Genomic DNA, 13,857 nt, shown 5'->3' on the forward strand with positions numbered 1-13,857 from the left:
GGGGGGGGGGCCTGTAATACCAGCTACTCAGGAGGCCGAGGCAGGAGAATTGCTTGAACTCGGGAGGCAGAGGTTGCAGTGAGCTGAGATCCTGCCACTGCGTTCCAGTCTGGGCAACTGAGCAAGACTGTCTCAAAAAAACAAACAAAAAACCTTTCTCACACATTCAGTCATTTCCCCAGTCTTAGCTCAGTCCCATGAGTGACAGGGCATGTCAGTGGCCATCATATCTCAAGCCATCCTGGTCCCAACATACATTCCAGGGGAAAGAAGGAATACTGGGGCCTTGGGAATTGATTCAAAGCAGAACAGCTTCATGAATGGTCCGGCCAACGGAAGGCAGCCTAGGCTGAGCCCTACTGCCCTCTCCCTGTCATCTGATGAGTAGACCACCAGGGAGCCACACACATGGCAGATGATGAGGGCAGAGGCTGCAAGACAGGTACCTGCTAGGTCTCCGTGTCAGGCACAGTGGCTGCTTAGGAATGAAGCACATGGGCCGGCTGTGGTGGCTCACACCTGTAATCCCAGCACTTTGGGGGGCCGAGGTGGGTGGATTACTTGAGGGCAGGGGTTCGAGACCAGCCTGGCCAACATGGTGAATCCCCGTCTCTACTAAAAAATACAAAAATTAGTCGGGCGTGGTGGCACATGCCTGTCGTCCCAGCTACTCGGGAGGCTGGGGCACGAGAATCACTAGAACCTGAGAGGCGGAGGTTGCATTGGGCCGAGATCGCACCACTGCACTCCAGCCTGAGTGACAGAGCGACACTCCATCTCAAAAAAAAAAAAAAAAAAAAAAAAAAAAAAGAGTGAGGCACATGGACTTTGGAGTCACATGGACCCTGGTTTGAATCCTGACAACTCCTATAATGGCTGTGTGACCTTGAGCAAGCCTCTCAGCCACTCTGAGCTTCAGCTTCCTGTCTATAACAGTGGGGGCTGCTCTGGTCCTGCTGCTGCACGGCCACACCTCTGATATGTGGTGTCAACAAGTGCTCAGTTCTGCCAAGACCTGGGCTTCCCTCCAACTGCCATTAGAAACCAGCCCATCTGGGATTCCTTCTCCAAAAGAGCGCTGAGCTTGCCAGACTCAGCTGTACCTGAAGTCAACGACAGGAACTGCCTGGAGAGGGGTCATTTTCCTGTGTCTGAGGATAGGCACCTCGGCTCCAACTGGGCTCCTGGCCTGGGGGTTGCCCTCTCCCTCCTGCACTCCCTGTCATTTTTATTAAAGTCCTTTACTCCATTGCTTCCTGAGTGGGTCATTAGGTGGAGATCCACAGCCTTCCTCCATCCTGGTCACATGAATTCCCCCAATCTGGAAAGTATTCACAATTTTGTGCCACTAATTCCAGAGACTAATAGAGATTACACACATACATACACAGGCCTTCAAATGACAACCTGCCAGGAGAAAAATGCTATTTTTTTTTTTTTTTTTTTGAGATGGAGTCTCGCTCTGTCGCCCAGGCTGGAGTGCAGTGGTGTGATCTCGGCTCACTGCAAGCTCCGCCTCCAGGGTTCACACCATTCTCCTACTTCAGCCTCCCAAGTAGCTGGGACTACAGGCGCCCGCCGCCACACCCGGCTAATTTTTAGCATTTTTAGTAGAGACGGGGTTTCACCGTGTTAGCCAGGATGGTCTCGATCTCCTGACCTCGTGATCCACCTGCCTCGGCCTCCCAAAGCTGGGATTACAGGCGTGAGCCACCACGCCTTGCCGAAAAATGCTGTTAAGGGAAAGATATCACTTTGGGAAGCCGAGGCGGGTGGATTGCTTGAGCCCGGAAGTTTGAGATCAGTCTGGGCAACAAAGGGAGACCCCGTCTCTACAAAAAAAACCAGACAAACCACAAAAATTAGCTGGGCATGGTAGCACGCACCTGTAGTCCCAGCTACTTGGAAGGCTGAGGTGGGAGGATCACTTGAACCCAGGAAGCAGAGGTTGCAGTGAGCCAAGGTCGCACCACTGCACTCCAACCTGGGCGACAGACTGAGACCATTTCCTTGTTTCCAAAAATGAAAAAGGGAAAGATATTATTGGGTCAACAGAGAAAACTATAGTGTGAACAGTAAACTGGATAAAATAATTGCAACAATGTTCAATTTACTGAAGTTGGTAAAGGAAACGTGATTGTGTAAGAGAATATCCCTGTTCTCAGAAAATACTCACTGAAGTATTTAGTGGTAAATGATGTATGTAACTTTCCCTTGAACGATCCAGGAAAATAATGCACATCCATTTATACACATATCATAGATACTCATAGACGTTTGCTTATACGCACTTACCATAGGCACTGATTATAGACACACATACACACATATGAGTGAGAGGGAGAGGGAGGGAACGAGGGAGGGAGACAAAGTGATCGAATAATGAAACAAGGGTAAAATGTTAATGATTGAGAGTCTGGCTAAAGGGCATGTGAGTATTTTTCATACTATTTTTATTTTGCAACTTTTATTTTTGAGACAAAGTCTCACTCTGTTGCTCAGGCCGGAGTGCAATGGCACAATCTCACTGTTTTGCTCAGAAGGGCCTAGAAGACTCCAGCCCTTCCCACCATAGGGCCCTGCCAGGAGTTTTCTCTCCATCATGTTGCGATGTGCAGTACAGAGTCCCACTGGGAATCCTTTAACTGGGAGCAGTATTTTGTTTTGCTCAGTTTCATAATGGAGAAGAGCTGTTCGCAGATGTAGGTGCTCCCGAACATGGAGAACCTGTCTCCTGGGTTCTTGAACCCGTCTCCTGGGTTCAAGTGATTCTCCTGCCTCAGCCTCCTGAGTAGCTGGGATTACAGGCGCGCACTACCACGCCCGGCTAATCTTTGTGTTTTCAGAAGAGATGGGGTTTCACCATGTTACCCAGGCTGGTCTCGAACTCCTAACCTCAACTCATACACCCACCTTGGCCTCCCAAAGTGCTGGGATTACAGGTATGAGCCACGTGCTTGGCCACAACTTTTCTGTAACTATTTGAAGTAAAAAAAAAAAAAAAAAAAAAAAAAGATAACCTATAAACCTCGACTTACTTTGTCTAACTTTTATAGACAGAGCCTATGTTATTTGCTCTGGGGTTTTCCATTTTAAACCTGACCTTTCTGGCTCTGGGGTTTTCCATTTTAAAACTGACCTTTCTGGTTCCAGGCGAAGGCAAAGACAGATAACATAGGATTATAGTATGTCAGTATGTTTTCAACTATTTCTCCTGAAACTTGGAAACATATTAGACCATGTGGGAGACCACGCAGATGGGAACAGGGAATAAATGTGTATTCATATATACTCCTCCACAAATATATATGTCTCGGGCTGGGTGTGGTGGCTCACGGCTGTAATTCCAGCACTTTGGGAGGCCAAGGCAGGCAGATCATTTGAGGTCAGGAGTTTGTGACCAGACTGGCCAACATGGTGAAACCCTATCTCTACTAAAAATACAAAAATGAGCAGGGCGTGGTGGTGGGCACCTGTAATCCCAGCTACTCGGGAGGCTGAGGCAGGGGAATCACTTGAACCTGGGAGACGGAGGCTGCAGTGAGCCCAGATCGCGCCATTGCACTGAAATCTGGGTGACAGAGTGAGACTCTGTCTCAAAAGAAACCCCAAAAACCAAAAAGCAAACATCCACGTCTCTCTCCCTATTTCTCTGTTGATTGATTTAAACTTCGAGATGCCAACTACAGTGCCTATCAGGGTGGCAGGCAGGTAATGTGAATGAATGAAACAGGCCAGGCAGAAGAAAAGTCAAGTATCAATACTACAGTAAAACTTTCTTGATTTTTACTGAGTAGTGAGGCATACAATGTCATATAAACAAGTATGGTACTGCAGATTATATTTCTGATTCAAAGTGGAAAAAAAACTGAAAAAAAAATGTTCAAGAATTCATTTTGTCAGCTGGGCACAGTGGTTCATGCTTGTAATCCCAGCACTTTGTGAGGTCGAGGCGGGTGGATCACCTGAGGTCAGGAGTTCGAGACCAGCCTGGCCAACATGATGAAACCCCGTCTTTACTAGTACAAAAATTAGCCCGGCCTGATGGCGCACGCCTGTAGTCCCAGTTACTCGGGAGGCTGAGGCAGGAGAATCGTTCGAACCCAGGAGCTGGAGGTTGCAGCGAGCTGAGATCACGCCACTGCACTCCAGCCTGGGCGACAGAGCAAGACTCTGTCTCAAAAAAGAAAAAAATAATTCATTTTGTCATCTCCTTTGGGCCTAGAAGACTCCAGCCCTTCCCACCATAGGGCCCTGCCAGGAGTTTTCTCTCCATCATGTTGCGATGTGCAGTACAGAGTCCCACTGGGAATCCTTTAACTGGGAGCAGTATTTTGTTTTGCTCAGTTTCATAATGGAGAAGAGCTGTTCGCAGATGTAGGTGCTCCCGAACATGGAGAGAACCTTTGCGCAGTGGTGCTTGTATTTCGGGTAGCTGCCCCAGAGGTACTTGTAGAATTCTGGTATTCCCACCTTGTCGTATTTCGTCTTCAGGACCGTGTTGCACTGCAGGTCGATCACCTCCATCTGGAGCTCCTCGTGCACACTGTCGATCTTCGTGGAGAACGGGGAGCTGAACAGAGCCAGCTCGCTTTCGTAGAGTTTGAAATCGGACAGCCTTTTCTGGAATTCGGCCTTGAGTTCCGCGATTTTGGGAATGTAGTTCAGGCCGTCGCTTTCATTTCTGGAAACCGATTTCAGGGTGGGAAAGTGGGCCAGATTATTCCTCGCCAAATGAGTCTCCCAGAGGCACAGTTTTGCTAGGAACGCCCGGATCAAGTCATACATCTGCGTGACGATTTGGGAGTGCCCTTGGAGAGAGATGTTCAAAGTGTTCAGGTGCATCGTCATGTCAACCAAGAAGGCCAGGTCTCGGATCCAATCTATGGAGCTCAGCTGAGGCAGGGGTTTCCCTCTGGACGACATGAAGGAGTCGATTTCTTCCAACGATTCGAAAAATCTCTTTAGCACCAGCCCGCGACTGAGCCACTTAATCTCCGTGTAGTACAGGAGGCTGCCATATTGGCTGTCCAGCTCATAGAGCAAGGTTGTGAACTCGCTGTGGTTCAGTCCCCGGGAGCATATCCAGTTCACGGAGTTCACTACCACGTCCATGACGTGGTCCATCTTCAGCTTCTGAGCACAGAGTGATTCCGGATGAATTATACAACAGAGGGACTTCAGTTCCGCACCCTTGCAGAACGTGGCCACCCTGCTCTTCAGTTTTGTGACAAGCCCGTTATTGGCATCCACCATCGCTGGGGTGCCAGTGGAGGCCACGCTTACTAATTTCGACCAGTCGATACAGAACTTTTTCAGACTCTTCTCAACACGCGAAAAGACCTCGTTTCCAGATTTTGTACCCGTCATGGGCACCGTGTCCAGAAGTTCTTCAGACACATCGAAGTTCTCATCGACGCCGCGGATGAATATGGCCAACTGGGTGGTATTATTTATATCCGTGATCTCATCGATTGCGATAGAATATGCCACAAAAGACCTGATTTTTTCACGTAACTTCTCCCATAAGTTCCCAGCCAGGTCCTCCACAGGCTGCACGGGGGATTTCTGGGTTGGACTTGCGTTTGCCAACACTTGTTTTTGCTCGGGACACTCGGTGTCTGACGAGCCTAAGAGATACTTTCTGAGCCCTTTTTTCAGCTCGTGAAGCTTCTCGTCACGCATTCTTTCCGTATACTGGTCGTAGTGCTTGCTGTGGTTGGTTTGATAGTGGCGTCTTAGGTTATATTCTTTGGACACAGACATGCTTTGTTTGCATATGAGACATGTTGGAATATTCTGTACTTCCACGAAGAAATACGCTCTCTCCCACTTTTCTTGAAACACACGGCCCTCTTGGTCTATCTTTCGTTTTCCCACTTTTGACAGAGACAGGGAGACAAAAATATTTCACTTTTCTCTTAACGTTACTATGAGGAAAACAACAGCAAATGCTTGATGAGGCACGTGAGGGAGGAAGCGGGTGGGGCGGGGTGTGATTAACAGGAGGGTGACCCACCCTGCAGAGAGGGACGGCTGACCCTCAACTCCAGCAAACTGCTGCCACGCCAGCTGTGGCCAGATGTCATCTCAAAAAAAAAAAAAAAAAAAAAAGAAAGAAAGAAAAGAAAAAGAAAAAGAAAAAAAAAGAAAACCAAAATATTCTATTAAAATGCTCCATTCTTCTTCCCAAATGCATCTGACTTTTTTTTTTTGAGACGGAGTTTTGCTCTGTCACCCAGACTGGAGTGCAGTGGCTCAATCTCGGCTCAATGCAACTTCCGCCTCCCCAGTTCAAGCAATTCTTCTGCCTCAGCCTCCTGAGTAGCTGGGATGACAGGCGACCACCACCATGCCCACCTAATTTTTGTATTTTTAGTAGAGATGAGGTTTCACCATGTTGTCCAGGCTGGTCTCGAACTCCTGACCTCAAGAAATCCACCTGCCTCAGCCTCCCAAAGTGCTGGGATTACAGGCGTGAGCCACTGCACCCACCCATAAAACTTTCATGAGTTTTATGAAAGGGTGCCTGGTTTTTCAATGTTGGCCACTATTCCTTTTTTTTTTTTTTGGAGACAAAGTCTCACTCTGTCATCCAGGCTGGAGTGCAGTGGTGTGATAATGGCTCACTGCAGCCTGGAACTCCCTGGGCTCAGGCGATCCTCCCACCTCAGCTCCCCAGTTGCTGGGGCTACAGGCATGCACCACCACACCCAGCTATTTTTTCTTTCTTTCTTCTTCTTCTTCTTTTTTTTTTTTTTTGTAGAGCTGGACTCTTGCCATGTTGCCCAGGCTGGTCTGAAACTCCCGGGCTCAAGCGATCCACCCGCCTTGGCCTCCCAAAATGCGGGGATTACAGGAGCCACCATGCCTGGCCTCATCCTTATTTTTAAAAATACATGAGCCAAACAAAAGACACCTTTGATGAGGTTCAGCACATAGCTGTGCTTGTTACATCCAGTTTAAACAGGAATTATTTGATAATATGTTTGCATTTTCTTTTTAGAGACAGGGTCTTGTTTTGTCACCCAGGCTGGAATGTAGTGCTGCAATTATGGCTCTCTGCTGTCTCAAACTCCTGAGTTTAAGTGATCCTCCTGCTTCAGCCTGCCAAGTAGCTGGGGATACAGGTATGATCCACTATGTCCAGCTAATTTTTAAATTTTTTGTAGAGATGGGGGGGGGGTCTTGCTATGTTGCCCAGGCTGGTCTCGAACTCCTGGCCTCAAGCAATCCTCTTGCCTTGGCCTCCAAAAGTCCTGGGATTATGTGAGCATTTTAACATATTTTTTCATTTGATTCCCAAGAAAACTTTGAAATAACAGAGATGGGAATGAGCACAGACAAGGCATATGATTTTTACCTACTGTGAGTCTCAAACGACAAGGGTGACGGCCACAGAACCACACAAAACTCATACATATAAGTGTGTTCAAGTGTACAGGGGCTGCTGCTTTAGATTTAAAGAACCTGGCCACCCTTCAGGTAATCAAGGTATTTCCAGAGTACACACACATAAAAGTGCACCTTAAGAAAACGCAGGCCCTGTACAGCGGCTCATGCCTATAATTTCAGCACTTTGGGAGGCTGAGGCAGGAGGATCGCTTGAAGCCAGAAGTTCAAGGCCAGCCTGGGAAACATAGCGAGACCCTGTCTCTCCAAAAAAAAAAAAAAAATTAGCTGGGCATGGTGGTGCTGTCCCAGCTACTCCGGAGGCAGAGGTGGGAGAATCGCCTGAGGGCAGGACTTCCAGGCTGCAGTAAGCTATGATCATGCCACTGCACTCCAGCCTGGGCAACAGAGACCTTGTCTCTAAAAAACCCCAATAATAATAGCATAAATAAATAAAGCTATTATAAAAGATCAAAAAATCATTTAGCAATCAGATGCATTTGGGAAGAAGAATGGAGCATTTTAATAGAATACTTTGGTTTTCTTTTTTTTTCTTTCTTTTTTTTTTTTTTTTTTTTTTTTGAGACGGAGTCTTGCTCTGTCACCAAACTGGAGTGCAGTGGCACGATCTCGGCTCACTGCAACCTCCCACTCCCTGGTTCAAGTGATTCTCCTGCCTCAGCCTCCTGAGTAGCTGGGATTACTACTCATTAGTAGTAGTAATCCCAGTGGTGGCACGCGCCACCATGCCCGGCTAATTTTTGTATTTCTAGTAGAGACAGAGTTTCATCATGTTGTACAGAAGGGTCTCCATCTCCTGACCTCGTGATCCGTCCACCTCGGCTTCCCAAAGTGCTGGGATTACAGGCGTGAGTCACCGCGCCCAGCCTACTTTGGTTTTCAAATGTTACATTAGGAGGTTCCCTGGTTGACTCACGCTCGTGAGAACACCTCTCCATATTCTACTTGACAGGATACTGATTCACTTGCAAGGGCTCCAGGGAAGATATTAAGAATATTTAACAGGGTGGGGGCGGGTAGGGAGAGGGAGAGCATCAGGAAGAATAGCTTAATGGATGCTGGACTTAATATCTAGGTGATGGGTTGATCTGTGCAGCAAACCACCATGGCACACGTTTACCTATGTTTAACAAACCTGCACATTCTACACATGTACCCTAGAACTTAAAATAAGTGTTGGGGAGGGGGGAAGAGAACATTTAAGTAGCAGAATGCCTGGGCATTGCTCAATCAGAACAGATGCTGAGCCGGGTGCAGTGGCTCACATCTGTAATCCCAGTACTTTGGGAGGCCAAGGTGGGTGGATTACTTGAGGTCAGGAGTTTGAGACCAGCCTGGCCAACATGGCTAAACTCTGTCTCTACTAAAAAATACAAAAATTAGCCGGATGTGGTGGCACACACCTGTCATCCCAGCTAATCGGAAGGCTGAGGCAGGAGAATCGATTGAACCTGGGAGGCGGAGGTTGCAGTGAGCCAAGATCGCACCACGGCACTCCAGCCTGGGTGACAGAGCAAGACTCTGTCTCAAAAAAAAAAAAAGAACAGATGCTAGTCTCGGCACTGGAAGGGTTCTGGGGGCCCCTGCTGTGCCAGGTGGAATCCCTTTTGCTTCAGCACTGTAGGGAGGTCAAGCCAAGGTCTAGAGGTGGGGAGGTACTAGAGTGGGGCCGGGGGCCAAATAGGCACTATTTATCAAGTAACACAGAGGAGATCGGTACTGTGATCTTGAGCACGGCTGTGCGGGGGGCCTCAGGGGAGCCCCCACCACATAGCACACTTGAATAGTATGCCACATCGGCCATGCGCAGTGGCTCATGCCTGTAATCCCAGCACTTTGGGAGGTGAAGGTGGGCGGATCACTTGAGGTCAGAAGTTCGAGACCAGCCTGGTCAACATGGCAAAAAACATCTCTACTAAAAATACAAAAATTAGCCAGGCGTGGTGGCAAGTGCCTATAGTCCCAGCTACTCAGGAGGCTGAGGCAGGAGAATCGCTTGAACCTGGGAGGGGGAGGTTGCAGTGAGCTGAGATTGTGCCATTGCACTCCAGCCTGGGTGACAGAGCAAGACTCGTCTCCAGAAAAAAAAAAAAAAAAAAAGAGTGTGCCACATCACACGTCACACTCATGGTGTGATATAGATTATGCTTCTTCAGACTGTTGTATAAGAAAAAATGCCTGGTTAATCAAACTCAAGTAACAGAGTTATCTAACTTTATCACACGCAGGAAAAATAAAGCATGCATCGAAGGCCGTGTACTTGGGTCCCAGTCTCAAGGAAGCAAAGACCCTGTGGTGAGCGCCCACCCAGACGCTTCCCGTGGCCCAACATTGCCAGAACGTTCTTCTCACCATACAGAATACTCACCATTACTGAGCTCAAGCCCTGGAAGCGGCCTGAAGAGAGAGACACATTGATAAATGCAACAAGCTCATGTTTCCTCTTTTGTCCACTTAGTTTTATTATTTTTTAAATTTTTACTTATTTATTTTTTTACAGAAGAATATTTATTTATTTATTTATGTAGTTTTTGTTTTTTTAAGACAGAGTCTCACTCTGTCACCCAGGCTGGAATGCAGTGGCGTGACCTCAGCTCACTGCAAGCTCCGCCTCCCAGGTTCAAATCATTCTCCTGCCTCAGCCTCCTAAGTAGCTGGGACTACCGGCGCCTGTCACCACACCCGACTCATTTTTTGTATTTTTAGTTTCACCATGTTGGCCAGGCTAGTCTTGAACTCCTGACCTCAGGATATCTATCCTCCTTGGCCTCCCAAAGTGCTGGGATTACAGGCGTGAGCCACTGCACCGAAATTTTTGTTTTTGGTTTTTTTTTTGAGACGGAGTCTCACTCCATCACCCAGGCTGGAGTGCAGTGGTGTCATCTTGGCTCACTGCAACCTCCACATTCCAGGTTCAAGTGATTCTCCTAAGTAGCTGGGAAACACCCGGCTAATGTTTATTTTTAGTAGAGATGGAGTTTCACCATGTTGGCCAGGTTGGTCTCAAACTCATGACCTCAAATGATCCACTTGCCTCGGCCTACCAGAATGCTGGGATTACAGGCCTGAGCTACCATGCTCAGCCTATTTATTTATTTTTGGAGATGGAATCTAACTCTGCTGCCCAGGCTGGAGCGCAGTGGTGCCACGTCAGCTCACTGCAACCTCCACCTCCCAGGTCAAGCGATTCTCATGCCTCAGCCTCCTGAGTAGCTGGGATTAGAGGCACCCGCCACCACACTTGGCTAATGTTTGTATTTTTAGTAGCGACGGGGTTTCACCATGTTGGCCAGGCTCGGCTCAAATTCCTGACCTCAGACGACCTGCCCACCTCAGCCTCCCAAAGTGCTGGGATTACGGGCATGAGCCACCGTGCCCGGCCCCACTTAGTTTTATTGGACAAACTTTTGCGGAGTGTTAACTCTATGCTAGGTGCTGTGTGAGCTAAAACTGGGACGGGCTGCCCGTGATCACCAAGGAACAGGGACATGGATACATCTCGAGGAAGCAGAAGATAATGAAGTCACTGCAGGAACAAACCCCCAGCCCAAGTCATGGGGCAGACATTCCTGGGCTGCCACATGCCCACCTTGGGCAAGTCAGAGTCTCCAGATTCACTCTCTTGACTCACTTACCTGATGACTGTGAATTTGATAAACTCAGCTGCCTCTAAGATCCTCCTCATGGAACTGATTTCCAGGTAGCCAGGGGCCTTGAATACCACCCCCGGGGGCATGCCGTCAATCACCACACAGCCAGGGTTGAATGTGATCTTCCTGTAGGGAACTTTCACAGGGAAATCCACGCCAATTGCTTCACCTGTGACGGGATGAGCAGCATAAAACCAGCTGAGTTTGGCTGGGCGCGGTGGCTCACACCTGTAATCCCAGCCCTCTGGGAGACTGAGGCGGGTGAATCACTTGAGGCCAGGAGTTCGAGACCAGCTATGGCTAATATGGCGAAACCCTGTCTCTACTAAAAATACAAAAATTAGTTGGGCATGGTGGCGCATGCCTGTAATCCCAGTTACACAGGAGGGACCCAGGAGGCAGAAATGGCAATTAGCCGAGATCGCCCCACTGCACACTAGCCTGGGAGACAGAGCAAGACCCTGCCTCAAAACAAAACAAAACAACAACAACAACAAAAAACACACAAATAAAACTAGCTGAGTTTGTTCCTTACATTTCCTGAACCAGAATTTAGAAGCATCAAATGACAATACTTATAATCAGTCATTATTATTTTCCAGTGGTACTGCGATGTGTGAATATAACGTTAACATTTTCAAATTGGCATGGGTAGTAGACAAACTCAGTTTCTCCATCCATTACCCAGGGTTATCATGGCGCCTACCTGAAAGGTTTTATGTGAGGATTAAATGATCAAACACATGTTGAGCACAAAAAATAATACCCAAGGTGAGCACTCAGTAAAACAAAGATAGCTATTATTATTATTGTAATTAGTCAATGCTACCAAGCAAAAACTCTTCTGTAAAAGACACATTGACTAATTTTATCATAGCTCTTTCACAAAAGATCAATTTCTTCCTTTTTTTTTTTTTCCTGAGACAGGGTCTTGCTCTGTCGCCCAGGCTGGAGTGCAATAGCGCAATCTCAGCTCACTGCAACCTCCACCTCCCAGTTTCAAGCAATTCTCGTGCCTCAGCCTCCTGAGTTGCTGGGATTACAGGCATGCACCACCACACCTGGCTAATTTTTTGTATTTTTAGTAGAGATGGGGTTTCACCATGTTGGCCAGGCTGGACTCGAACTCCTGGCCTCAAGTGATCCACCCACCTTGGCCTCCCAAAGTGCTGGGATTAAAAGCGTGAACCACTGCGCCCAGCCAAGATCAATTTCTTGCAAGATAAAGTTTTTTTTTTTTTTTTTACAGACCTGGGGGTCACTTTGTTGCCCAGGCTGGTCTCAAACTCCTGGGCTCAAGTGATTCTCTAGCCTTGGCCTCCTAAAGTGCTGGGATTACAGGTGTGAGCCAATGCACCTGGCCAAGTATTCTTTTAAAAAGAAGTATTTTAAGTATATGAATTCTGGATATAAAAAGATATAAAAACTTACCAAATTTTCGGCTAAAGAGGTCATTAACTTGTTCTCTTAGCTGTTTAATCTTTTCAATGCTTGATAATCTTTCCTTCTCATTATCTAAAAATAATTGAACAAATAAACAAACCAAAGTTATTCATGTATTTTCTCCCAAGAAAGCTGTTGGGAGAAATGCCTGTTAGCACCCGAGAAAGTGCTTTACCTGGATTGTTACTGAGTTTACTTTTAGCAATAATTAAGCATTTTGGAAATTTGGAAATGGAAGCCATTATAGATAATACAGAATTTTCCAAATCATAACCCTATATAAACATACTACATATTACTTTTAAGGAATATTTTCAATATCATATAAGATAAGGATGTTTACTTTCACCACCACTTTTCAGCCTTAAAATAGAAATCTTAGCCCATGAAATATGACAAGTAAAAGGAATAAGAGGTACTAGGATTAGAAGGAAAGGTATATTTTATTTTCTTTATTTATTTTCTTTTTTCTTTTCTTTTTTTTTTTGAGGCTGAGTTTTGCTCTTGTCGCCCAGGCTGGTGTACAATGGTGCAATCTTGGTTCATGGCAAACTTCTGGGTTCAAGAAATTAATTACACCCCTCCCAGATTCAAGCGATTCTTCTGCCTCAGCCTCCTAAGTAGCTGGGATTATAGGCGTCTGCCACCACACCTGGCTAAGTTTTGTATTTTTAGTAGAGACGGGGTTTCACCATGTTGGGCAGGCTAGTTTCGAACTCCTGACCTCAGGTAATCCACCTGCCTCAGCCTCCCAAAGTGCTGGGATTACAGGTGTGAGCCACTGCACCCAGTCTATTTTTCTTTGCTTTGTTTTTTAGAGACAGAGTCTCACTGTGCTGTGCAGGCTGGTCTCAAATTCCTGGGCTCAAGTGATCCTCCTGCCTCAGCCTCCCAAAGTGCTGAGATTACAGGCACATGCCACCATGCCTGGCCCTTCTTGTGTTTTTATTTTTTAGATATTTTTCAACACTTTAAAATTTTATTTACTTTTGAATAACTAAAGCAATCACATGGCTCAACACTGAAGAAGAGTAATATACAGAAACATCTCAAATGTCTCTCTCCCATCCCTATCTCAGCTGTCAGTTTCCTTCCCTGGAGGAACTATGTTATTAGATTACCTTGTATATTTCCAGATATATTTTACATACACATATTCAGAAAAGAAGATTATTATTATTATTATTATTATTATTTTGAGATGGAGTCTTGCTCTGTCGCCTGGGCTGGAGTGCAGTGGCCAGATCTCAGCTCACTGCAAGCTCCGCCTCCCGGGTTTAAGCCATTCTCCTGCCTCAGCCTCCGGAGTAGCTGGGACTACAGGCGCCCACCACCTCGCCCAGCTAGTTTT

The 13,857-nt window shown here is 46.8% G+C and overlaps 1 protein-coding gene across 1 annotated transcript in view; it reads right to left on the reverse strand.

The window, feature by feature from the left end:
• Positions 1–4,132: 4,132 nt before the first annotated feature.
• The window catches only part of GTF2IRD2B (GTF2I repeat domain containing 2B), a 67,172-nt gene continuing 57,447 nt past the window's right edge, over positions 4,133–13,857 (reverse strand). The window contains exons 12-15 of the mRNA XM_017849887.1: positions 12,495–12,578; positions 11,049–11,232; positions 9,782–9,810; positions 4,133–5,879 (exon numbers count right to left, since the gene is read on the reverse strand). Of these exons, the coding sequence (XP_017705376.1) occupies positions 4,276–5,879; positions 9,782–9,810; positions 11,049–11,232; positions 12,495–12,578 (1,901 nt within the window). The 3' untranslated portion in view covers positions 4,133–4,275. The remainder of the gene's footprint in view (positions 5,880–9,781; positions 9,811–11,048; positions 11,233–12,494; positions 12,579–13,857) is intronic.

The sequence above is a fragment of the Rhinopithecus bieti genome, unplaced genomic scaffold (genome assembly GCF_001698545.2).
Source record: "Rhinopithecus bieti isolate Rb0 unplaced genomic scaffold, ASM169854v2 scaffold_31823, whole genome shotgun sequence".
NCBI classification, from domain to species: Eukaryota; Metazoa; Chordata; class Mammalia; order Primates; family Cercopithecidae; genus Rhinopithecus; species Rhinopithecus bieti.